The sequence below is a fragment of the Mercenaria mercenaria genome, chromosome 6, assembly GCF_021730395.1.
Source record: "Mercenaria mercenaria strain notata chromosome 6, MADL_Memer_1, whole genome shotgun sequence".
Taxonomy (NCBI): Eukaryota; Metazoa; Mollusca; class Bivalvia; order Venerida; family Veneridae; genus Mercenaria; species Mercenaria mercenaria.
Window position 1 is genome coordinate 60,252,313 of NC_069366.1, and position 26,488 is coordinate 60,278,800.

At 36.3% G+C, this 26,488-nt stretch overlaps 3 protein-coding genes across 3 annotated transcripts in view; all 3 read right to left on the bottom strand.

The window, feature by feature from the left end:
* LOC123548760 (uncharacterized) overlaps positions 1–26,488 on the bottom strand; it is a 169,156-nt gene that overhangs the window by 121,442 nt on the left and 21,226 nt on the right. The window lies entirely within an intron of this gene.
* LOC128557924 (serine-aspartate repeat-containing protein F-like) lies at positions 20,880–23,648 on the bottom strand. The gene is made up of 3 exons (XM_053546587.1): positions 23,505–23,648; positions 21,350–23,167; positions 20,880–21,317 (listed from the first exon to the last, which is right to left on the bottom strand). Exons 1-3 carry the CDS (start codon positions 23,646–23,648, stop codon positions 20,880–20,882), a joined length of 2,400 nt encoding a protein of 799 aa, XP_053402562.1.
* LOC123548761 (uncharacterized) overlaps positions 24,416–26,488 on the bottom strand; it is a 45,542-nt gene continuing 43,469 nt past the window's right edge. The window contains exon 4 of the transcript XR_008371380.1: positions 24,416–26,323. The gene's annotated coding sequence lies outside the window, so the exon portion shown is untranslated. The remainder of the gene's footprint in view (positions 26,324–26,488) is intronic.

Here is a 26,488-nt window from a genome sequence, read left to right on the forward strand (position 1 = left end):
TCTTGGCCTAGTGGTTCTCAAGTCACTGTTCAGGCTCCTGTGACCTTGACCTTTGATCAAGTGACCTCAAAATAAATAGGGATCATCTACTCTGCATGTCCAATCATCCTATTAAGTTTCAACATTGTAGGTCAAGTGGTTCTCAAGTTATTTCCAAAGAATGATTTTACATGAACAGGCCACTGTGACCTTGACCTTTAATAGACTGACCCCAAAATCAATAGGGGTCATCTACTCTGCATGTTCAATCATCCTATAAAGTTTCAACATTCTGGGTCAAGTGGTTCTCAAGTTATTGATCGGAACTGGTTATCAATGTTCAGGCCCCTGTGGCCTTGACCTTTAACAGAGTGACTCTAAAATCGTTAGGGGTCATCTACTCTGCATGACCAATCATCCTATGAAGATTCATCATTCTGGGTCAAGTGGTTCTCAAGTTACTGACCGGAAATGGTTTTCAATGTTCAGGCCCCTGTGACCTTGACCTTTCACAGAGTGACCCCAAAATCGTTAGGGGTCATCTACTGTGCATGACCAATCATCCTTTTAAGTTTCAACATTCTGGGTCAAGTGGTTCTCAAGTTACTGACCGGAAATTGTTTTCAATGTTCAGGCCCCTGTGACCTTGACCTTTAATGGAGTGACCCCAAAAGAGATACGGGTCATCTACTTTGCATGTACAATCATCCAATGAAGTTTCAACATTCTGGGTCAAGTGGTTCTCTAGTTATTGATCGGAAATGGTTTTCCATGTTCAGGCCCCTGTGACCTTGACCTTTGATGGAGTGACTCCAAAATAAATAGGGGTCATCTACTCTTTATGACCAATCATCCAATGAAGTTTCAACTTTCTGGGTCAAGTGGTTCTCTAGTTATTGATCGGAAATGGTTTTCAATGTTCAGGCCCCTGTTACATTGACCTTTGACGGAGTGACCCCAAAATCAATAGAGGTCATCTACTCTTCATGACCAATCATCCTATGAAGTTTCAACATTCTGGGTCAAGTGGTTCTCTAGTTATTGATCGGAAATGGTTTTCAATGTTCAGACCCCTGTGACATTGACCTTTGACGGAGTGACCCCAAAATCAATAGAGGTCATCTACTCTTCATGACCAATCATCCTATGAAGTTTCAACATTCTGGGTCAAGTGGTTCTCTAGTTATTGATCGGAAATGGTTTTCAATGTTCAGGCCCCTGTGACCTTGACCTTTGACGGAGTGACCCCAAAAACAATAGGGGTCATCTACTCCAGCAGCCCTACAACCCTATGAAGTTTGAAGGTTCTAGGTCAAATGGTTCTCCAGTTATTGCTCGGAAATGAAGTGTGACGTACGGACGGACGGACGGACGTTCTAACGAAACGGTCTTTATGTGACTCCCCCATTGTTCTCTCTATTGTTCTAACAGTCACATAAAAAGAAAAATAGTCACATAAACAGAACGGAATGAATGACATCAAAGAGAAAGTACCGTTATGCAGTCACTTAACCATCATTTCGCGGGCACGGAAGGACGGACGGACGGACGGACAGGGCAAAAACAATATGTCTCCTGGGGGAGACATAAATACAGTCTCTATTGCATACTCAATATTTTTCTTTACTTTGACCTAGTGACCTAGTTTTTTATCCTAGATGACCCATGTTCAAACTCGACCTAGATTTTATCAAGGCAATCATTCTGACCAAATTTAATGAAGATCAATTGAAAAATACAGCCTCTATCGCATACACAAGATTTTTCTTTAATTTGACCTAGTTTTTGATCTCAGATAAACCATATTCACACTCGACCTAGATTTCATCAAGGCAATCACTCTGAACAAATTTCATGAAGATCAGTTGAAAAATACAGCCTCTACTGCATACACAATGTTTTTCTTCGATTTGATCTAGTGACCTAGTTTTTGACTCTAGATGACCCATTTTCAAACTCTGCCTAGATTTTATCAATGTAATCATTCTGACTAAATTTCATGAAGATCAGTTGAAAAATACAGCCTCTTTCGCATACACAAGGTTTTTCTTTGATTTGACCTAGTGACCTAGTTTTTGACTCCAGATGACCCATTTTCAAACTCGGCCTAGATTCCATCAAGGTAATCATTCTGACCAAAATTCATGAAGATTAATTGAAAAATACAGCCTCTATCGCATACACAAGGTTTTTCCTTGATTTGACCTAGTGACCTAGTTTTTGACCCCAGATGACCCATTTTCGAATTCATCCTAGATTTCATCAAGTTAATCATTCTGACCATAATTCATGAAGATCAATTGAAAAATACAGCCTCTATCGCATACACAAGGTTTTTCCTTGATTTGACCTAGTGACCTAGTTTTTGATCCCAGATGACTTATTTTCAAACTCTGCCTAAATTTTATCAAGGTAATCATTCTGACCAAATTTCATGAAGATCAGTTGAAAAATACAGCCTCTATCGCATACACAAGCTAAATGTTGACGGACGACAGACAGACGACAGACGGACGACAGACAGACGACGGAAGCCGGACATCGAGCGATCAGGTGAGCTAACAAGGCATTGGCGGCGTTCAGTTTGCATACAGCTTACCAAGAGGGGGAGTGGTGTTACAATTTGATAGCAAAGAATCTAGGATTCAAGCAGAAAAACAATGGCCGAAAGCAGTTTTCGGAGAAAAAGAAACCATTTATCAGCCTTCACAAAAATCTACAAATAAAACAGGCTTCTTGAGGAATATTGTCCCAAGGTACTCTGAGAAGAGAATCCTTGCATTTCTTACAGCACACAATCTTCAAGTGAAGACAGTCGAGAGGTATTTTCACAGACATACAGGACAGTCTATGCCACTAGCAAAAGTTGAATTCACAAGTGAAAGTTGTCTACAAGAAGCCATAGGTATTGACTTAGGGTTAAAATTAAATAACAAGAAAACTTTCCTAGAAAAAGAGAGAAAAAACAAAATCATTCGTTGTTTCTGTTGCATGAAATTTGGACATATTGCAAGAGACTGCACATCTGCCAAAGTCTGTGAAAATTGCGGTAGCAAAGACCATATTTTGAAAGATTGTAATAACAAATCTTGTTGTGTAAATTGTCAAGGCAGCCACAAAGCTTCATCAGCAGTGTGTGAAATTTACCAGAGTAAACTACGTAAACTAAATCTTCAAAACATATGTTAAATGCTCAAGATGAAAACACTTTCATTAAATTGTCAGTCTTTTAATACAGCAAAAAAAGATATTTATAAACTCATTGAAAACTTTCATCTTGATCTTATCTGCTTAACTGAAACTTGGGAAAGTTCAAAAGAACCATTAAAATGTTTAAATTGGATGGCTTACACCAAACCAAAAAACAAAGACAATCATGGCGGTGTAGCAATACTTGTTAAGCCCTCAGAAAAAAATCTATATAAAAAGACAGTCACATCTTGAGAGTGAGGACCTAGAAGCTGTTTGTCTCACATTAAGAACAAGTCAGAAAGAAGAGTACCTGCTCATCACAGCATATATTCCGCCAGGCAACACTACCCAAATGAAAGAATTACTAACACTGATAAGCAAATGTAATCAAAATTTCAAAAATATCATAATCACTGGTGATTTTAACGCAAAGAGTAAACTGTGGGGAAACAATGTTGAAAATTGTTCTGGTGAGCTGCTGGAAGACTGCTTAATACGAGAGAACTTTATCTGTATAAATGATGGCCACCCAACAAGAAGAAATAGTGAAAGTGTGATTGACCTGTTCCTGATCAAGCCTCATATCAATCGATTGGTAAAGCAGTGTGTTACCCTCCATCATGAAAATGTCAGATCAGACCATGTAGCAGTATTAATGAACTTGGAGGATAATTTACAACCAAATGGGGCAGAGATAACAAAATACAATATTAGAAAGATTGATAGATCCTCTTGGAACACTGTGACAGAAAACAAATTTTCAGTCTGGAGGCAAGAAGCTAAAAAATATAACACTGTAGATGAACTATATACGACCTTCCTTGAAACATTTCACACCTGTATGGAAAAATGCATTCCAAAGAAAAGAATTAAAGTCAGTAAAAGAAGAACAGTTCAACCATGGATTGATGATGAAGTGAAAGCTGCCAAAAAAGATTTAATCAAATCAAAGAAAGTATTTAAAGAAAGAAGAACACCAGTAAACTTTCAGAGACTTAAAGAATGTGAAGAAACTTTTGACAAGACCATTGAAGTTGCAAAAGATAAATGGGTAACAAATCTCTGTGAAAAATTAAATAGCACATCTGACTCAAGAGAGAAATGGAACACCTTTAAGAAGCTAACTAGCTATCAGGTGGATGATACTAGCATAATTCATCCTCAAGAAACCGAACATGAAAACATCGTTTTTGAAACAACGGAAAAATCCAAAGTTCTGGAAGAGAATTTTTCAGTGGTCAGCATGTAGAAAAGACACATTTTGATGAAAGTTTCAGAATTGAAATAGAGTGTGAACTCCAAAACATTAGAAATAATGAAAAGATTGTTGCAGAAGAAGAAAGTGAAACATTCCTAAACAGAGACATAAAATATGAGGAAGTTGAGGCATCACTGCAGTTTCTGAAAACAAATAAAGCCCCTGGTCCAGATGAAATATACACTGACCTCCTTATCAATGCTAACGAAACATTACATATTTCAATCCATTACCTTTTTCTGAAATCTTGGAAAGATGGAATGTTACCAGAACAATGGAAGACAGCAGTCATCAAATTCCTAAAAATGCAGGGAAGAGAATCATACTTCCAACCCAGTTCATATAGGCCAATCAGCCTTAAAAGTGTGCTTGGGAAATGCATGAAAAGAATTATTCCTTCTCGGTTATATGCCTTTTCAGAGCACAACAATATCTTGGACACAGAACAAGAAAGTTTCCGAAAGTTTAGAAACACAACACATGCCTTGCTTAGACTGGTACAGTGCTATATTGATGGCTTCAACAATAAACAAATGACACTGGCAGATTTCTTAGACATGGAAAAAGCTTTTGACACTGTGTGGAAGGACGGTTTAAGAGTCAAATTACACAGACTAGGTATAAAAGGAAAGATGTGGTCATGGATAGACAATTTTCTGACCAATAGAAAAGGAAAATGTTTCATTGAGAACAGATTAGGAGAAGAATTCTCAACTAAGATTGGTCTCCCACAAGGTTCAGTGCTGTCTCCCCTACTATTCAACCTCTTCATGGTAGATGTCTTCCAGAATATATCAAGCAACAAGGTCAGATTTGCAGATGACGGCACATTATGGCAGACTGGAAGTGATTTACAGGATTTGACAGAAACAGTGAATGCTGATCTTGAGATTATTGCAAGGTGGACTTACAGATGGAGAATGAAACTGAATGTTGACAAGTCTGAGTACTGTATTTTTTCCAAATATAAAGACATTCTGCCAGACACAAAACTAGTAATAGATTCCAAAGTTATCAAAAGAACACAAACCCCAAAACTTTTAGGAGTCACTGTAGACAGTGAACTATGTTTTAAGAAACACATAGAAGATGTAGAAAAAGAGGATCAAGATCCTTATCTATTCTTCATACAATCTCCAGAACAGAAAAGATTACTGTAAAGAATATGCTGCAACTCTACAAATCCATAGTGCTGCCTCAACTTGAGTATGCGTCAACTGTTTGGCAAATAGGTAACTGTCAACCACTGGAAACAGTCCAAAGGAAAGTGTTTTCAATGTGTCTAGGCCTACCAAGTACTTTCAGCAGAGATGTTGCTGATGTTCTTTCAGGTACATTACCACTTGATTTGCGTAGAGAAGAGTTAAGTATCCGTGAAGCCGGAAAATAGCTAACAAAAAATAGAGACCATCTTACAGCCAACAGACTAAAGGAAATGAAGGACAACTTCACCCATGAAAAGTATACATCCCCTCTTGGTAGAATGGTAGTCCAGATAGATGACATGGGGTCTCTTACAGAAATAAATCTCTAATCAATTGAACCAGAATTCTCATACTTGGAGTACCTTCAACCAACAAGATCTAGACCAGAGTACTGGAACAACATGGGCTCCTCCAAGTCAAGAAGCAAACAACAGGAAGATGAGGCAAAGGCACTGATAACCGCCGTGATAGAAGATACTGATGACAAGTCAATTGTAGCATTTACAGATGGCTCATGTAGGGGCAACCCTGGACCCTGTGGCTCTGGGGCCTTTGTTTTCCTGCCATATGGAGAGACAGTAGCACTGAAACAGCCAGTTTCCAAACACTCTTAAATTCTGGTTGGTGAACTGGTTGCAATTAAGATTACGCTGGTCCTTGTCACAGAGGAAATAACTAGAATGTGTCTGTAGGACACAGGGTGTGCCCCCACTGGTACATGTGTCACAAATAAGTGGCAATAATTCAAATGTTTGCAGTCTTAATCGGGTATAGCCTCAACAAACATTTTATGAAAAGGATTCATTATTCTAGGCCATATACTTTTTGAGCTATGAGCATCACAAACAAAAAAATCCACTATTTTGGCTATTTCAAGGGCCATAACTCTGTAATAAGAGCTAAGATTCTCAAGAAGAATGCCAAGTGTGCAAGGTCACATCACGATAAAGACTCCAGCAAGGTTTCCTGAATTTACATCAAATACTGTTTGAGCTAGGTATATAATTAGGTGAAAAAGTGCATATTTTTACTATTTCAGGGGCCATAACTTTAAAAATAAGGGGTGGAGCCAGCCAAAAAATTAGAGGTGTGCAAGTTTATATCATGATAAAGACTTATGCGAGTTTTCAACCATTTATATTAAATACTTTTTGAGCTAGGTGTGTCACAAGGTGAAAATGTACATTTTTGACTATTTCAGGGGCCATAACTCTAAACGTAGGGGGCGGACCCAAATGAAAAAATAGGAGGTGCACAAGTTCATATCATGATTAAGACTCATGCAAGGTTTCATGAATCTATATCAAATACTTTTTGAGCTAGGCATGTCAGAAGGTGAAAATGTGCATTTTTGACTATTTCAGGGGCCATAACTCTGAAAATTGGGGGCAGACCCAAATGAAAAATAGGAGGTGCGCAAGTTCATATCACGATTAAGACTCGTGCAAGGTTTCATGAATCTATATCAAATACTTTTTGAGCTAGGCGTGTCACAAGGTTAAAAAATGTGCATTTTTGACTACTTCAGGGGCCATAACTCTGAAAATTGGGGGCAGACCCAAATGAAAAATAGGAGGTGCGCAAGTTCATATCATGATTAAGACTCATGCAAGGTTTTATGAATCTATATCAAATACTTTTTGAGCTAGGCGTGTCACAAGGTGAAAATGTATATTTTTGACTATTTCAGGGGCCATAACTCTGAAAATAGGGGGTTGAGCCAGATGAAAAATAGGAGGTGCGCAAGTTCATATCATGAGTAAGACTCATGCAAGGTTTCATGAATCTATATAAAATACTTTTTGAGCTAGGCGTGTCACAAGGTCAAAATGTGCATTTTTGACTATTTCAGGGGCCATAACTCTGAAAATAGGGGGTGGAGCCAGACGAAAAATAGGAGGTGCGTAAGTTCATATCATGATAAAGACTCATGCAAGGTTTCATCAATTTATATCAAATACTTTTCGAGCTAGGCGCGTCACGAACTTCGGACGGACGGACGGACGGACGGACGTTCCTACATATGGATACTTATGTGGCTACTCTTTTGTTCTCTCTATTGTTCTTTTAGCCACATAAGAGAAAAATAGCCACATAAAAGCCTTACGGAATGAATGACATCAAAGAAAAAGTACAGTTACCTATTGTTCCTATAGCCATCTAAGTATGCAAATGTGAGCTCGGACGGACGGACGCACGGATGCACGGACAAGACCAAATCTATATGCCCCCAGCACTCATGGGTGGGGGGCACAAAAAAGCGTCAAATCAAAAAAGTAAAGATCCTGAGTGATAGTCAGTCGGCAGTGGGAATACTGTCGCTTGGCTGGGAGAACAATGCATATCCCCGCCTTTGCTCCAAAATACGTCAACTATGGAGACAAGTGGAAGAAACTGGCTGCAAAATAGACCTCCAGTGGACACCAGGGCATGCTAACATACATGGGAATGACAAAGCTGACACCCTTGCTAAAGAAGCGGCCAAGGAGGCTGAAGACATTGAGGCAGAGGAGTTTGATCAGCCAACCAGTCAGACAGAAATACGTGCTGCAGCATCGCTGGCTACCTGTGACAAATGGCAACGCAGATGGGAAATTTCAGAAAGTGGGCGAACTCTCTTCCAGTATCAACAGAAAGTCAAACGTAACAAGGTAAACTTTGATGGCTTAACGCATCAAAGAAGCATATTGGCACTACAGAGTGGTTACTGCTTGAAAGACTACAATTATAAAGTTGGTTTGACTGACTGTCCATACTGCGAATGTGGAAGTCATGAGACAATAGAGCACTTTTTATGTGAATGCCCTATATACAACAATGCAAGGGAAAAGGCAAAGAAAGAGATGTTTCTCTTGACAGGTATATCAGTCTTCCTAACCATTGAAGAAAATAACCCCTACGAAGAATGGCGACGGGCACTCAACAACGAACTGAATGATTTCATAGAAGCCACCAAGCGTTTTGGCTCCCGTGGTCCGAGAAATTTTCTCGCGTAACCACTTTAAAACATAGACATATATACATAATTCATAAACCTGAGTGTTTTACCTGAGAGATCCTACCGGAACTAGACGATACAGACGAAGCGTTCAATCGGCCAAGTTTTAGGCTGTGACTCAATTCAACTCAACATCAACAATGTGTATGTAATCAACAGAACGGAAGTGCAGATCAATAGCATAGTATTACTAAACATTCAGTTTCTATTGCTGTCTAATGTCAGAGTGATTTCATGGATCTACCCAATCAAATCTCTTGAAGATGCTGTTATAAGTTAAAAGTCCAAAACGAACATTAAAGAAACAAGATACACCGTAATGCGTTACAAGTGTACCCGTCGCACACTGCATTGAAATAATTTTTGGTTTATTATTTCATATGCCTGCAATGAAAATTCACCGATTACGAAGAAATAATTGTTGCTTGACAGTGCTGTACTTACGATTTGGTGCAAACGTGCTCAGAGGACGCTTTGTACAAGATTTTACCATTTTGGATGGGAATTCTACAAAAACGGCAGTCCCTCGTCAAACTGTACAGAAATGTTTACATCAATGAAAAAGAATTGCACTGAGCAAGTGTTTGTGGCTGGAAAAGTACACATGTGGGCTCCTGTCTCACTGGTTGTTTTCAGTCAAACGTGAAAAACGTATTAGAAAACTTACCAATGACAGCATAAATGTAGTCAGCTGGCCATATTTCTCCACTGCTTCTGCGACGAATCCTCCAACGCCGCAGTGTTGGAACCACCGCTTTTGCGAAAGCTATGGCCAGTGTGTAAGAATGAAATATTTTAAAAAATACATATACATAACAGGAGCAAAATATCAGAAGTTTTCCATAAGTACTCTTTTTTCTATACTCCAGATTTTTTTAAGTCAAAATTTGCAACTATATCGAATGAAGATATTTCCGAAACTGAAACTTCTGGTCTAGTCGCGTCAGTTTTTAGCTCACGTGAGCACAAAGTGCTCAAAGGTGAGCTTTTGTGATCGCCCTGTGTCCGTCGTCAACAATTTCACTGTTAACACTCAAAGGTCAAATCACAGGAAAAGCTTTTTAACACTCTAGAGGTCATAGTTTTAGTCCAATCTTAATGAAACTTGGTAGAATGTTAATCTCTATAAAATATTGGACGAGTTTGATATTGGGTCATCTCGGGTCAAAAACTAGGTCACCAGGCAAATCGAAGGAAAAGCTTGTTAACACTCCAGAGGTCACAATTTTGGCCCAATCTTAATCACGTTTGGTCAGAATGTTACCCTCAATAAAATCTTAGACGAGTTCGATATTGGTTCATCTGGGATCAAAAACTAGGTCACCGGATTAAATCAAAGGAAAAGCTTGTTAAAACTGTACAGGCCACATTTATGATGTATCTTCATGAATCTTGGTCAGAATGTTAATCTTGATGGTCTCAAGTTCTAGTTTGAATCTGGATTATGTTGAATTACAAACTAGGTCACCAGGTCAAATCAAAGGAAAAGCTAGTTAACACTGTAGAAGCCACATTTATGACCGTATCTAAATGAAACTTGGTCAGAATGTTGATCTTGATGATCTGTAGGTCAATTAAAATCTGGGTCAGGTGGGGTCAAAAACTAGGTCACAAGGTCAAATCAAAGGAAAAGCTTGTTAACACTCTAGAGGCCACATTTAAGACTGTATCTTCATGAAACTTAGTCAGAATCTTAATCTTGATGATCTTTAGGTCAAGTTTGAATCTGGGTTATGTGGGGTCAAAAACTAGGTCACCGGGTCAAATCAAAGGAAAAGCTAGTTAACACTTTAGAGACCACATTTATGACCATATCTTAATTAAACTTGGTCAGAATGTTAATCTTGATGATCTTTAGGTCAATAGGTCAGGTGAGCGATACAGGGCCTTCATGGCCCTCTTGTATCATAACTCTTTAAAATGCAGAAGTGATTTGTTCTCTAAAATGGGTCTAGCTATGTTTGGTAGCTCATAAAAAAGTCAGTTTTATATAGAATATATAGGGAAAACTATTTATAGGGATATTTCCACTCAATATTGTCATAATTCAGGTAAAATGTTATAAAACTCTATTATCAGAAATGATACGTCTATCATTTAGTCTGGCGAAATGAGAACAAAATACTTACCGTAGTAATAAAATGTCAGTTTTGTTCCGTAATCTTTCATGAATAGACTCCGCCAAACTGAGTCTTCAATTGTTTAGCTTTCATTAGTTATATAATTTCAACATAAAAAATACGTTCATATATTTCTTCAAAATAATTCTTATCGCACAGTTTATAAGTAATCAGTGTCAGTCATTAATGAATAAGATTTCTTTTTGTTACTTTAATATAGTACTGAAGCATTCTGAACTTCTATTTTATGTATCATATATCATTTGAGGACAGCATATACCTTAAAATCCACTAATGATTATACGTATTATAATACTATATTCTTGATCTGATCTAGTGGTGCGAAAGCGGACTCCAAACATTGATAATCGAATCTAAAAGGGTGTATCGATACACAATCGGAAATTAATTCAGAGGTTATTTAGGAAGAAAGACGTCCATAGGAGCACATAGGAATTTCCGGCCTCGAGGGTAACTGTAACGCATACCGGACGGGGAGTTCTGGTATTTTAAAAAGTGCGGGGAAAATCCATCTTGCCGGGGTGTAAGATGACTCTCGTGCTGTAAATGTCGTATTATGAACTACGACATGTATGTGGAAGATTTGTGTAGTAATTATACTTTATTTTGTAAAACGGAATAAAAATTCAATACATTGACAGTTCCTCTTTGTTCCTGATAGTATATTTCTCGATTCAGCAAACGTTATTTTATCAAAAATTCATTACGTTACGCTGCAACTGATAAAACAAAACCGGCTCTTGTCTTTAAAGCGTCATGACATCATTCCTGTTTACGGTCGTTAGTTTCCCGCGCTTTGTTGAAATACGCTGCTATGAGGAATTGTTTTAAAAAGAAACCGTTCAATTGATTTTATTTTTATTAATATTTATTGAATATGGTAATGCAAGAAAAAGATTCTATCACTGGCTGTATCTATGAATGGGAATATCCGGCTCTCGGGTAAATGTTTACACGGAAACTTGGCAGAGCCTCGTTACCGCCTGACAGTTGCCATTGAGGCCGGAAATTCCCATCTACACCTACAACCAGTAAAAAAACCCTTATGAAATGATAAAGCAATCTTTCAAAGGCAAATGAAATATATGAGTATAACAAAAGGTAATATTTTGGTCTATACAAGCATCTGCACAGCTTGTAAAACTTCCTAGTTTTAATGTATCCTTTTATTACATGGAAATGAAAGCAAGTGTATTGTTTATCATGCCAGGTCAGATAGGGGATGGTTAAAATAATAGATTTATTATCATAATGTTTTTAATATTTTTTGATACTCTTTGACCTATATTTATTCATTTTCATCTTTTAGACCATTTCAAAACGGAAACATTCAAGGCAAATGCGTGTTTCCTTATTTTAATCGGCAAAAAAATAGCCACCATAATATTCATCATCATGCGAGGGTCTTTGCAGGACCGCAAATTATCTGATACGGAGATTCAACACAAGGATCGACATTAAGAACGTGCAAATTTAGTATAATATGCACGTTTGATTTGCGTTTTTAAATTTGAATCGACCTAACGGGGCAATGCATATTTAATTGGATCCGTTCGTTTGCATATTCATAAGCATTATCAAGAATTCAGCTATGTCATAGAACATGTACTGGCTGCCCGAGATAGATTCCTCTCTAATACGTACATTCAAAACACAAACGATACGTAAAGCAAGCAGGTGATCTTTGGAAACAACTCATGTTACAAAGGAGACATTCAATTTACGTCACAACATGAACTGTCAAACTAAAAACGTCGTGTACTTAATAACATGCAAAAAGTGCAACATACAGTATGTTTGACAAACTATGCAACCTGTTTCCAAACGTATGAACATCCACAAATTTGATATATGTAATTTCGTTGATATGCTCTGCATTCTTTTCCAATGTTGCTACACACTTCAATATAGATAATCATAGTATGAACGACTTCTCATTTATGCCGATTGATATTGTGAAGAATAAATAATAAATATTGACCATCACTGTAAAGAAAATTTCTGGATCCATCATCTAAAAACAAAAAGTCCAGAAGGATTAAATTCAAAACTGCTGTTTTTCAATACATTAGATTTATAGGTTATTAACTTTGTATGTGGATATATGCACGAGTTCTGCAGCGGTAATATTGCGCGACTTTAGGAGCGCAATATTGTCCGCGAAAGAACGAGTGCATATATCCACATACAAAGTTGATAACCTTTTTATTACAAACCCATTATCAAATAATTAATTTATGTCTAATTTATCGTTCTGTAACGAAAGACAGGAAAAAGTACGAAAAGAATTTCTCCGAAAATGTAATAATCAAATCAAACTGACGCGCATTAATATTGTCCACGAAAATGACATCAACATGTTGTCGCAACGTGCGCGTGGGAGCCATGGACGCCACGCGATTCTTAAAGAAAACATTTTACGTCCGATATGAAAGCATTCCACGTCAATATGGAAAAATATTGCACGATCGCGGTCCATTGAAACTCCATGCAGTTATGCATTTACACATATACTCTGGGTACTATTCCGCATTTTTTGTGCCCCCCTCCACTCCCATGAGTGGTGGGGACATATAGATTTGCTCGTGTCCGTCCGTCCGTCCTTCCTTCCGTGGATGTTGTGTCACGCCTAGCTCCAAAAGTATTTGACGTAGAGTTACAAAACTTTACAGGAATGTTGGTCAGCATGTGTAGTTGTGCACCTGGGGTTTCGAGTCCGAATTCACTCAGTCATGTAGGAGTTATGGCCCCTGACTTTGTAAAAAATGGTCATTTTAGTGTTGGGTCGCGCCTAGCTCCAAAAGTATTTGACGTAGAGTCACAAAACTTTACAGGAATGTTGATCAGCATGTGTAGTTGTGCACCTGGGGTTTCGCGTTCGGATTCGTTTAGTCATGTAGGAGTTATGGCCCCTGACTTAGTAAAAATTGGTCATTTTAATGTTGTGTCGCGCATACCTCCAAAAGTATTTGACCTAGAGTCACCAAAGTTTACAGGGCTGTTGGTCAGCATGTGCAGTTGTGCACCTGGGGTTTCGCGTCTGGATTCATTCAGTCGTGTAGGAGTTATGGCCCCTGACTTTTGTTTTGTTTTTTTAAGTTTTTTCATTACACAAGACCAGACTTCTTGTCCAGACTTACTAAAAAAATTTTTTTCTGAAACATGTATGTTTAAATGTAATTGACCTAGACTCATAAAACATTAGAGGATTGTTTTATAGCCTTTAGGATTTTACTCAGCTAGGCCACAGTTATGGCTAACTAAGTGAAAAATACACACAAGGTTCTTAAAAGTTTGTGTTGCAAACATCTTAAAAAATATTTAACCTGAGTCTTAAAACCATGTTACAGTGGCAGGAGTGGGGGCACCTGTGTCTAGTTATATATAATCTTACTATAGGATTTTTTTGGTATTTTTACATCCGGGATAGTACCTAATAGATATATATGTATTTGCATTTCTCGCCCTTTGACGTTACGTTATCAGTTTTACGTCACGTCCGTTGTTTATATTTGTATGTGAATTATCCTGACGAAGGCGTTAGCCGAAACGTTGATGAGATAAAAAAAAATATTGACATTTACAACTCTGGCACAAAGGCTCCAGCATTTTCAATAGCAGCTTATTTTTTTACCAAAACAGACTGAACTGTTAAGAATTTGTAAAGAATTCTTTCATATGAGGAAGTCATCCGGCTGGCTTTCGGAACGGCTATGGACGTACCAACATAATATGAAATAATGCCAAGACGGACAAGAGCCTACCTCCACAATACTTGAAAGGCGACATATGACATAAAATTGTGTTGATGTAATGTAAAACCCATACATGTTCAGTTTCTGTTGCAAGAACAATACTAGTATATATTTTACAAGTGCTTGTTCATGTTTGATATAACGTTTGTTTTTTAAAGAGAGCTTTTCAACCATTACAAGCTGGACTGCATTGCCCTATGGCATATATTTTGTTGTTATTTTGACTTAAAACCAAATAGAGATGCATATTACAGATACTCTGATAAACTTTTTGTCCACCGTCTGCTAGCTGTACACCGACTCACAAGACACTCTATCTGTAATTAAGGTAGCAGGGTACACTTAGATGCGAAAATTTTGGGCACGGATGGTCTTACATGTAGCGAGTCGCAATATTGCACTTACCTTATGAGCAGAATCAGGGTGGCCATTTTATAAATTGCGTGCATGTTTTGTGCTTTTAATTAATGGCAAGATCAGGATTTTCATACAAGAATAAAGGAAGTTATCAAAACGAAAGGTTTACACCATCCATGAAAAACAGCATGCCAAAATCATCAATTTTGCACGTTTTGAACAGCCTGCAATGATACCGCTGCAAGAACCATGCCCAATTTAATAGCATTTCTCAATTTAGTAGTCCTTACTGAACGTCAGGATATAAACGGAATGGGGGCCCATCCAGCTCGTTTTTTCACAAAATAGCGAAAATGTTACCGAGTATCAATCAAAAAGCACAGAACCCTTCCGTGATTTGAATTTTTCCGCGAAAAGGTGTCTCATTGATCATACAAAGCTACCAGCAGTTAGTTTTCCAACTGACATCAGAATCTTACATGTATCGGCTGTATAAATTTTCTAAAGAATTAATAATCATTATCTTTCGCCTTAATTTACAGACATCCAAAATCACGAAGTTCTATTTATAACAAATATTGACGGGGGCCAAAATTCGAAGTGTACCCTGCTACCTAATCTCAACATTCTAAACGGCATATGACATAATACGGAGTGGTGGCTGGGAGTGAAGTCTGGAATGAGATCTTAGAGACTAATTTTAAAGTGAGATTTTGGAGCCAAAGTTAATACATATAGCTTTTCATTAAAAGTTGGAAGTGACTATTCCTACGGTCCCGTACGAATAGCCTCACAGGCTATTCCTACGGCTCTCCCGTAAGAACAGTGAAATAGCCCACAGGTGGCTATTCCTACGGCTCTAAAGACAGTTTTGTATGTCCATCTTGTATTGCATTGTACTGAAATAATTCAACTGATATATTTTCGAACAAAATGTTTACTTTTCAGTATCACATTTAGAGGAAGTGAGTTCGAATATAGGAAAAGGCTAATTTATATGTCAAATGGGCAATATTGTTGTCATCACATAGAGTGTATTAGTTACAGAAAGCACATTTTGTTATAGTTAAATAACGGCTTTCAACTCTATCCAGTTGAATAGCTGTATTAAACTACATCCATGCCATACCTCGGGGATGCCTTATCACCGATAAGGGAACATACAACGTGTAACATGATATTCAAAACATGTTGTAAACTTAGAATAATGACATATTTATTACTCACACTATTATCATTACATGATTTGTTGCATATATCTTTACATATATATGATTTGATGACAACAATATTACACATAGACATAAATTAGCCTTTTCCTGTATTCGAAATCACTTCCTTTCTCTCGATGTGATACTGAAAAGTAAACAATTTGTTCGAAAATATACCATTTGAATTAATTCAGTACAATGCAATTCAAGATGGACATACAAAACTGTCTTTAGGGCCGTAGGAATAGCCTGTGAGGCTATTCTTACGGGACCGTAGTAATAGCCACTTCCTTAAAAGTTTGAAAAGTTATTAAGATTAAATGTAGTGATGTTATTGGTTTATTGGTGAAATTTCATAAGATGAAATACAATAATGATTAATGTATGTTGCTGTTGCTGTTGCCAATTATACATTTGTAATATGAATGGTGATTGTTCGTATGAAAAATCAAATTTGATATAACGAGAGACTGGTAGTTATACTTTTGATTATGGGAATGATGATGATGATTTGTTTTATATGATTGTTTACAACAAATACTATTGATTGTTGTTCGTGTCTTTAGGATGAAAACGTATATCATCAATTATGTAACCGTCCTTATCATCATCATTGATATTCTGAAAACCAATTTATTACATTTATTAATACAAACCATCATCAACAACAATAACAACAACAAACCATTATCTTCCCCTGAAATCTGTTTCTCATCTTGTTCAACAGCAAAAACATCAGTAGAACTAACGATGATGATGTAATGAGAGATGATGTTGATGATTGTGATGATGATAATTATAACAGTGGTAATGATGACAGTGGTGATTGTGATGATAATGTTAATGATGATTACAATAGTAATGATAACGATCATGTTATTGGTGATGATGATGGTGGTATATAATATCATGGTGGTGTGAAGGTGATAATGTTGTTGATGATGATGATCTTGATGATGGTGGTGCTGCTAATGATGATAGTATTTGAAATGATGATAATTGTTGTTATGGTTGTGTTGATAGTAGTGATGCTGGTGATAGTAGTGGTGGTGATAAAAATAGAGATGATGATGGTTCTTGTGGATATGATGATAGTGGTGGTGGTGATGATGATGATTATTATTATTAAAATAATGTTTTTCAAGTTTTTGTGACACTTCAACATGTCAAAGCATAAAAAAATACATAATGAAAGGATTTTATAAGGCACACACTTAGAAACAATTTGCAAGTGTAACAACTGAAATAGATGTGAAATGACAAAACAATTGACCTTAAAACCTTCTAATGGTCCTTTTTCCATAGCAAGAGAAAAATAATATTTATCATTGCCTGTCATCTTTCAAGAACATTTCTGGTCAGAAGACATTGTAATTAGATCGCTGATAAAGGAGTACCTAAGCATGTACCAGTTGAATAATGCCGTAACTTGCATTGATAAGCCCAGTGTGTTCGATGTATAATATAAACAAGTTTAATGTTTATATTATATTTTCAAGTTCAATATTGGTAAAAATACCATTTTCTGATGCTATTGTTAATGATGATGATGATTTAAAAAACAACCTAATATACAATTATTACATTTAGTTAAAGCATCGCTTCAAAACAAATGTTTCAATTACACTTTCATCATCACAAACATCAATACTAATTTTCATCAATAACAACAATATAATTCATCATTATTATCATATACATGCCATTCTTATTTCCCTGACAACATTGTAATGAAAATATCTTCATCGCTATCAACATCATCATCAAAAGCATCCTGTCATAAAAGTCATCATCATTGTCATCATCGGCAGCAGCAGCAGCAATAAAAAAATAAAAACAAAATCATCATATTGAAGCGGCATAACTACATGTCATTCTTTTCCCTCCCTTTCTCAATTAAAAAAACAACAACATCATCATCGTCAGTGCGATTAACATCATCAGCTCCATTTTCATCATCAGCATTATAAAACACTGACAAAGTAATATCAGCATACTTCGCATGAACATCATCATCAAAAACACTACAAAAACTGTCATAGTCGCCATCATCATCAATCATCACCATCATCATCAGCAGCTTCGCTGTTTCAAACAACATTCTCCTTCACCACTTTCCTCCTTTATGTAATCAATATATCTGATACGAAAAGAAAGACGAAACATATGATTTGTAATCCCCCGCCGTGGCGGAGGGATTATAGGAATGGTCTGCGTCCGTCCTTCCGTCCGTAACAAAATCGTGTCCGGTCCATATCTCCTAAACCCCTTGAAGGATTTTCATGAAACTTGGGTCAAATGATCACCTCATCAAGACGATGTGCTGAACCTATGAGTCAGCCTTGTCGGTTCAAGGTCAAGGTCAAAGGTTTGAGCCTGCCATTTTGTGTCCGCTCTATATCTCATAAACCCCTTGAAGGAATTTTATAAAACTTGGGTAAAATGATTACCTCATCAAAACGATGAGCAGAAATTATGAGTCAACCATGCCAGCTCAAGGTCAAGGTCACAACTAAGGGTCGAAGCTTTGAGCCTTCCATTTTGTGTCCACTCTGTATCTCCTAAACCCCTTGAAGGATTTTCATCAAACTTGGGTCAAATGATTACCTCATCAAGAACTCATGAGTCAGCCATGTCAACTCAAGGTCAAGGTAATAACTGAAGGTCAAAGGTTTCAGCTCTGTATCTCCTAAACCCCTTGAAGGATTTTCATGAAACTTGGGTCAGTCAAATGATCACCTCATCAAGACGTTGTGCAGAATTCATGAGTCAGCCATGTCAGTTCAAGGTCAAGGTCACAGCTAAAATCAAATGTTTACCCTTTCACTATCCATAGCAGTGGCGGGGGATTTAGCTGTCTTTTAGACTGCCTTGTCACTCCAAAATCTCACTCATTTTTCTACTCCAAAATCTCACTCATTTTTTTTTACTCCAAAATCTCACTCAATTTTTTTTTACTCCAAAATCTCACTCATTTTTTTACTCCAAAATCTCACTCATTTTTTCTACTCCAAAATCTCACTCATTTTTTTTTACTCCAAAATCTCACTCATTTTTTCACTCCAGAATCTCACGCCATGACTCCACTCCATGCTATTCTTGATTTTTGAAAATCAAAGGAGGGAGTGGGGGTGGGGCTTTCGTACTATTGTTATTAACTTCGGTTTATAGAATATAATAATTAATGAGAATAATGTTGGTGGAAGGGCGTAATAAAAACGTTTTAGAGGAAAACAAAATACAATGTGTGTGACATGAAAGATAACAATAACATAGAAGCTGTTGTTGTATTCATAATGATTGAGCACTGAACAATAACCGCAGAAAAAGAAAAATCAATTGAAAGTTATTATTTGTTTCAAAAATAATATCATAACTTGTAAAGATGCGCTTTTGAAACTGCCGGGTCTACCATATTATAGAAGAGGTGTCACGTACATTTTCAGCCGATTCTAACCAATTCTTTCAAGCTACATGAATAAGTGATTGGAAAAATAATGAAGTGGAAAGATGTTAGAGGGTAGGTATTTGCTATATGGAATATTTTACTATGCTTGGCAACATTGTACATAAAACTGAATACATAAAAGTTCGCTATTATTGAAGCTGATGTTTACAGGGTAAAATGTTTTACTGTCTTTTAATGTTTCTTGTTTATTTGATCAAAGGGAAATGTCTAAACGTTTTAACAAAATCATTTTAGAAGGAACACTTTAGAGAAACTACGACCATGTTATCTTGTAATCCTAGACATAGCTGTGATATGCCTAACTTTAACAAGCCAACAGTTGAGAGACAGTCGTATATCTAGAGTGTAAACATCTTGAATTTTTAATATTTTGTGACTTCAATCACAAAAGGAGTAAAACAAGACCATGGAAAAAGGCCACGTTCAATAGTATTACATGTAAGTTTATCAGGTTACTTTGTCCGTTTGTCAGCCGCTTACGGGTAAATCGCGGTAACTTCAAAAGTACAAGAGATATATTCATGAAGCAGAGGGAAATATGGAGAATAAGTATGCCACCATTTATTCCGATTCTACAATAACTTTAAATGTTCAAGATATTGTTTTCATGAAACCTGGTAAATCTATTAAAACAAAAGTGCAATTTAGAACAAAAGCAGTGTTATCACTTACTCTGAATATTAAACAGTAGTTCTTATGACCACATTTCATAGTTTAAAGATGACATAGGGCCATTATTTTTTCATATCAGGTATGTTGATAACATAATGAAGGTCATAAAGAGGAAAGTGATGGAAAGAGAATGTTCGACATTGCGCAGCTAATGATGATGATAATGATGATAATGATGATGATGATAGTTTCTGTAGCATTATCTGATGATCATGTTTATGAGAAGTATGCTGATGTTAATTTGTCAATGGTTTTAATAATGCTGATGATGAAAATACAGCTGGTGATGTTAATAGCATGATGATGATGATGTTATCATGTTTATGAACTGAGAAAGGGAAGCAAAAGAATGACATGAAGTTATGCCCCTTTTTATGATGATTATATTTTTATTTTTTATTGCTGCTGCTGGTGATGATGCTGATGGTGATTTCGGTGACAGGATGTTTTGGAGGATGATTTTGATAGCGATGTTGATATTTTCATTACAATGTTGTCAGTGAAATAAAATGTCATGTATATGATAATGATGATGAATTATATTGTTGTTATTGATGAAGATTATTTATGTTTGTGATAATGGAAGTGCAATTAAAATATGTATTGTGAAGTGGAGCTTCAATTAACTGTTATAACTGTATATTAGGTTTTAATTTTTAAATCATCATTATCATCAGTAACATCATCATCAGTAACATCACCATCAGTAACATCATCATCAGTAACATCACCATCAGTAACATCATCATCAGTAACATCATCATCAGTAACATCACCGTCAGTAACATCACCGTCAGTAACATCACCATCAGTAACATCATCATCAGTAACATCATCATCATCATCAGTAACATAACCATCAGTATCATCATCATCATCATCAGTAACATCACCATCAGTAACATCACCATCAGTATCATCAGTAACATCATCATCAGTAACATCATCATCATCATCAGTAACATCACCATCGGTATCATCAGTAACATCATCATCAGTAACATCACCGTCAGTAACATCATCATCAGAAACATCACCATCAGTAACATCATCATCAGTAGCATCATCATCAGTAACATCACCGTCAGTAACATCACCGTCAGTAACATCACCATCAGTAACATCATCATCAGTAACATCACCGTCAGTAACATCACCGTCAGTAACATCACCATCAGTAACATCATCATAAGTAACATCATCATCAGTAACAGAACATCATCATCAGTAACATCGTCATCAGTAACATCATCATCAGTAACTTCACCGTCAGTAACATCACCGTCAGTAACATCATCATCAGTAGCATCATCATCAGTAACATCACCGTCAGTAACATCATCATCAGTAACATCACCATCAGTAATATCGTCATCAGTAACATCACCGTCAGTAACATCATCATCAGTAACATCACCATCAGTAACATCATCATCAGTAACATCGTCATCAGTAACATCACCATCAGTAACATCATCATCAGTAACATCGTCATCAGTAACATCACCATCAGTAACATCACCGTCAGTAACATCATCATCTGTAACATCATCATCAGTAACATCGTCATCAGTAACATCATCATCAGTAACATCGTCATCAGTAACATCGTCATCAGTAACATCGTCATCAGTAACATCACCGTCAGTAACATCATCATCAGTAACATCATCATCAGTAACATCGTCATCAGTAACATCATCATCAGTAACATCACCGTCAGTAACATCACCATCAGTAACATCACCATCAGTAACATCGTCATCAGTAACATCACCGTCAGTAACATCATCATCAGTAACATCGTCATCAGTAACATCATCATCAGTAACATCACCGTCAGTAACATCACCGTCAGTAACATCATCATCAGTAACATCATCATCAGTAACATCATCATCAGTAACATCACCGTCAGTAACATCACCGTCAGTAACATCATCATCAGTAACATCATCATCAGTAACATCATCATCAGTAACATCACCGTCAGTAACATCACCGTCAGTAACATCACCATCAGTAACATCATCATCATCATCAGTAACATCACCGTCAGTAACATCATCATCAGTAACATCACCATCAGTAACATCGTCATCAGTAACATCACCATCAGTAACATCACCATCAGTAACATCACCGTCAGTAACATCACCGTCAGTAACATCGTCATCAGTAACATCACCATCAGTAACATCACCATCAGTAACATCACCGTCAGTAACATCATCATCAGTAACATCACCATCAGTAACATCGTCATCAGTAACATCACCATCAGTAACATCATCATCAGTAACATCATCATCAGTAACATCACCGTCAGTAACATCACCGTCAGTAACATCACCATCAGTAACATCATCATCAGTAACATCACCATCAGTAACATCACCGTCAGTAACATCACCGTCAGTAACATCACCGTCATTAACATCACCATCTGTAACATCATCATCAGTAACATCGTCATCAGTAACATCACCGTCAGTAACATCACCATCAGTAACATCATCATCAGTAACATCACCATCAGTAACATCACCGTCAGTAACATCACCATCAGTAACATCGTCATCAGTAACATCACCATCAGTAACATCACCGTCAGTAACATCACCATCAGTAACATCACCATCAGTAACATCATCATCAGTAACATCACCATCAGTAACATCACCGTCAGTAACATCACCATCAGTAACATCATCATCAGTAACATCATCATCAGTAACATCGTCATCAGTAACATCATCATCAGTAACATCATCATCAGTAACATCATCATCAGAAACATCACCATCAGTAACATCACCATCAGTAACATCACCGTCAGTAACATCATCATCAGTAACATCACCATCAGTAACATCGTCATCAGTAACATCACCGTCAGTAACATCACCATCAGTAACATCGTCATCAGTAACATCACCGTCAGTAACATCACCGTCAGTAACATCATCATCAGTAACATCACCATCAGTAACATCGTCATCAGTAACATCATCATCAGTAACATTAGCATCAATATTGTATTACCAATATTGAACTGGAAAGCTTGTGATTAGAATGTCATCATCATGATCATCACCATCATCACCACTATCATCACAACCACTACAACAGTTATCATCATCTTCATTTTTATCACCACCACGACTATCATTATCATCACCGCTATCATCACAACCAAACGACAATCATCATTACAAACACTATCATCACCAGCAGCACCACCATCGTTTAGATCATCATCACTACCTTTGTCATAAATATTATCATCTTTATCACCACCACCACCACCACCACCGTCATCGCCATCACCAACAACAATAACACCATGTAATCATTGCTATCATTACCAATATAATCATCATTAATATCATCATCACAATCACCAGTCATCATTAACACTTTCATCATCATTATTATCATCATTATGATCTGTCATTACATCATTTTTATCATTAGTTTTTCTGATGTTATTGCTGATGAACAAAATAAAAAACAGTTGTGGTTGGAAGAAAACGGTTTATTGATGTTATTGTTGTTGACGAGGACTATAGGTGTTTGTATTGTTGTTAATGATAATGGTGATGATTGAAATTTAGACAATTTCTTTCTTTTAGAGTGTTGAATGATTCTGTCTGTCAGGGTGATAAATTGGTTTTCAGGATATCAATGATGACGATAATGATGACGGTAACATAATTGGCAATATACATTTTCATCTTAAAGACACAAACAGCAATCAATAGTTTTTGTTGTAAACATGATTATATAAAATAAATCATCATGATCCCCATCATCAAAAGTATAACTACCAGTCTCACGTGAACTTAAATTTGATTTTTTTTCTACCAACAATCACCATTCCTATTATAGATTGCAGCAGCAACATCAAAATACCACAAACCTCCATCTTCTGAGTCCAAAACATAAATGCTCCCGATCATTGGTCAAAACCACTGTAAATGCACCTTTTCCTTCCCATTCCAAAACTTTGTAAACGCCCCTTCTCCTTCCCAGCCCAAAACATTGTGCACAAAACATAAAAGTTCCCGACACTATGCAAAAAAAACAAAAACAAGCAAAAAAATAAAAAAGCAGTAAATTCTTCTGTCCCAATGAACATCGCTGCAGATCATTTATAACAATACAAATACACAGTATACAATTAATAAAACTTTATTTGTCGTATTGAAAGACCTCCATTCTCTGTATTATATAGATCTAATATACAATAAAACATCAATCAATTTAACCACTCAAATATAAAATATTTCTGGTATAACAAGATTAAAGCTGCACGTCTGCAGATTTATGTCAATTATTTTAGAAATTTGAAAAACAAAATTAATGCTTTCATTAAATAGTAAATGCAATAAAAAGAAAAACAAAATAATGCTGTACATTTTAAACACTTTTTATCTATAAAAACACTGTTTTGATACAGATATGTAAAAATATCTCTCAAAACTGTCAGTAACGCTATTCAAATTTGATGCAAAGTCGAAGAAATATAGCTGTATTTTATATGATACACATTAATAATTCTGGGTTATCATTTTCGATATCTAATATCAACTGCTGTCTACTTTTGTAAAAAAAATGAAATTTTCATTTTCAACTGGAGGCCTGTCCATTTAAAAGCACATTTTACAAGACTTAGTTTGTATGCAGGAAGTATGGGCTCTCTATAAACAAAATAGTTTGGTCCCATGTATAATGTAAAAACATTTAAATTGATAACCTGTCTTTGACATTTTTGTACGCTTTCATCAGAGAAGACCAGCATCAGAAGCAACCAGTTTTAAAATTGATCTTCACACTTAGTTTATGACCTTGAACCCAGAACCCGTCTCCCTTGACAACACAATATTCAAATATATACTGTATTCAGTCAAACTTGATAAGGGAAAAAATAAACAGTGTTTCCGGTGTTTTCGTTTTTAAAATTCCTTTTTACCAAGTGCAAGCCTTAACAAACTTCAAAAATCACTAATTTTACCTGCATGCGAGCAATTAATATAAAATGGCACGCATAACACGTGCTAATCATAACACGTGCTAATGAAAAATAATCCACTGTATCTTTCAGATCTTCATTGTTTGAATTCGACTCCCTACTACACAGGTGTGCTACTTCTATCTATGTGTTGTAAATGATGGCCAGTAGCCTTTTATTCATTATTGCAATTTAATCCTTCTGTTGCAAATATATGTATATTCAAATAATTCCAACATGTTTTAACATAGTAAGCAAAATTTGTGACTAAAATGTTTTCACAACTTTGTCCATAAATTGCATGTTGGTCTTTTTTTAAAATAGAATTCCGTCGCCACAGTTACCTCAGCTAAAGGAATGGTCACCCACGGCTATGAAAACACTAGGGATTCCCGATGGTTTGCTAACGTCTTACAAAAAGCGAATTTCTGAAAATCTTGAATCTTTACAACCGGGTCGTGAATTTATTGTTTTAATAACTTGGTTTTAGATTTTAATTGAACACTGTATGAAAATGTATTGTCAGTAACAAATGGCTTTTATGACATGCAGCTGTGCATATTCAGTTTATTTAGCCAAGTTAAATATATTTGATAAGATTGTTCCAGTGACATTGATAAAATAATTTAGGTAAAGATAAGTAAACAGTAAAATACTAAGTTCCAAGCAGGCCGAAAACGACCGCACTCAACTCAGTCATTGAAAACGATAATCTATGATTTACAAATTCAATCGTCATAATGGCAAAAATTGTTTAATGGCTTGCCGGTCAACAGTTAAAAACTATTGCCTGATGTCCAAGTTTTTATTACATGAGAGACGTCTTACATGAATCACCCGTCCGTGAATTGTGCTTTAATGACGAATGTTTACTAGACTAAGAAATCAAAAAATGTAAAATAAAAAAAATGTACAAATGAAATTCTTATGTCATGTATTAATGATACGCACACTGAATGGTTTGCTGATCTGTAGTCTTAACTATTGACCGGCAAACCATTCAATAAATGTTTACTTTTAATTAACAAAAGTAGGAATCTTACATAATTGTGACTAAAAATGAACCAAAAACCTTATAAAATTACCATATTAAATAGTTTTAACAAGAAACATCCCTGCAATAAATCTGACTATATTGCTCAACAAAAAAAGTTTGCAGTAACAATAACTTGCTCCGCAAAACAAAAATTCTGAATATAAGTTTTTAAGTTTTAAGTTTATTTCAGAAAAAAACCAT

Coding starts and splice junctions, on each gene's coding strand:
- LOC128557924 (XM_053546587.1), bottom strand. CDS start 23,648: ATGACTGGTGATTGTGATGATGATATTAATGATGATTATATTGGTAAT. Junction 23,168..23,504: donor TGATAATATTTATGACAAAG/GTAGTGATGATG, acceptor GACGGTGATGTT/ACTGATGACGATGTTACTGA. Junction 21,318..21,349: donor TGATGATGATGTTACTGATG/GTGATGTTACTG, acceptor GTTACTGACGGT/GATGTTACTGATGATGATGC.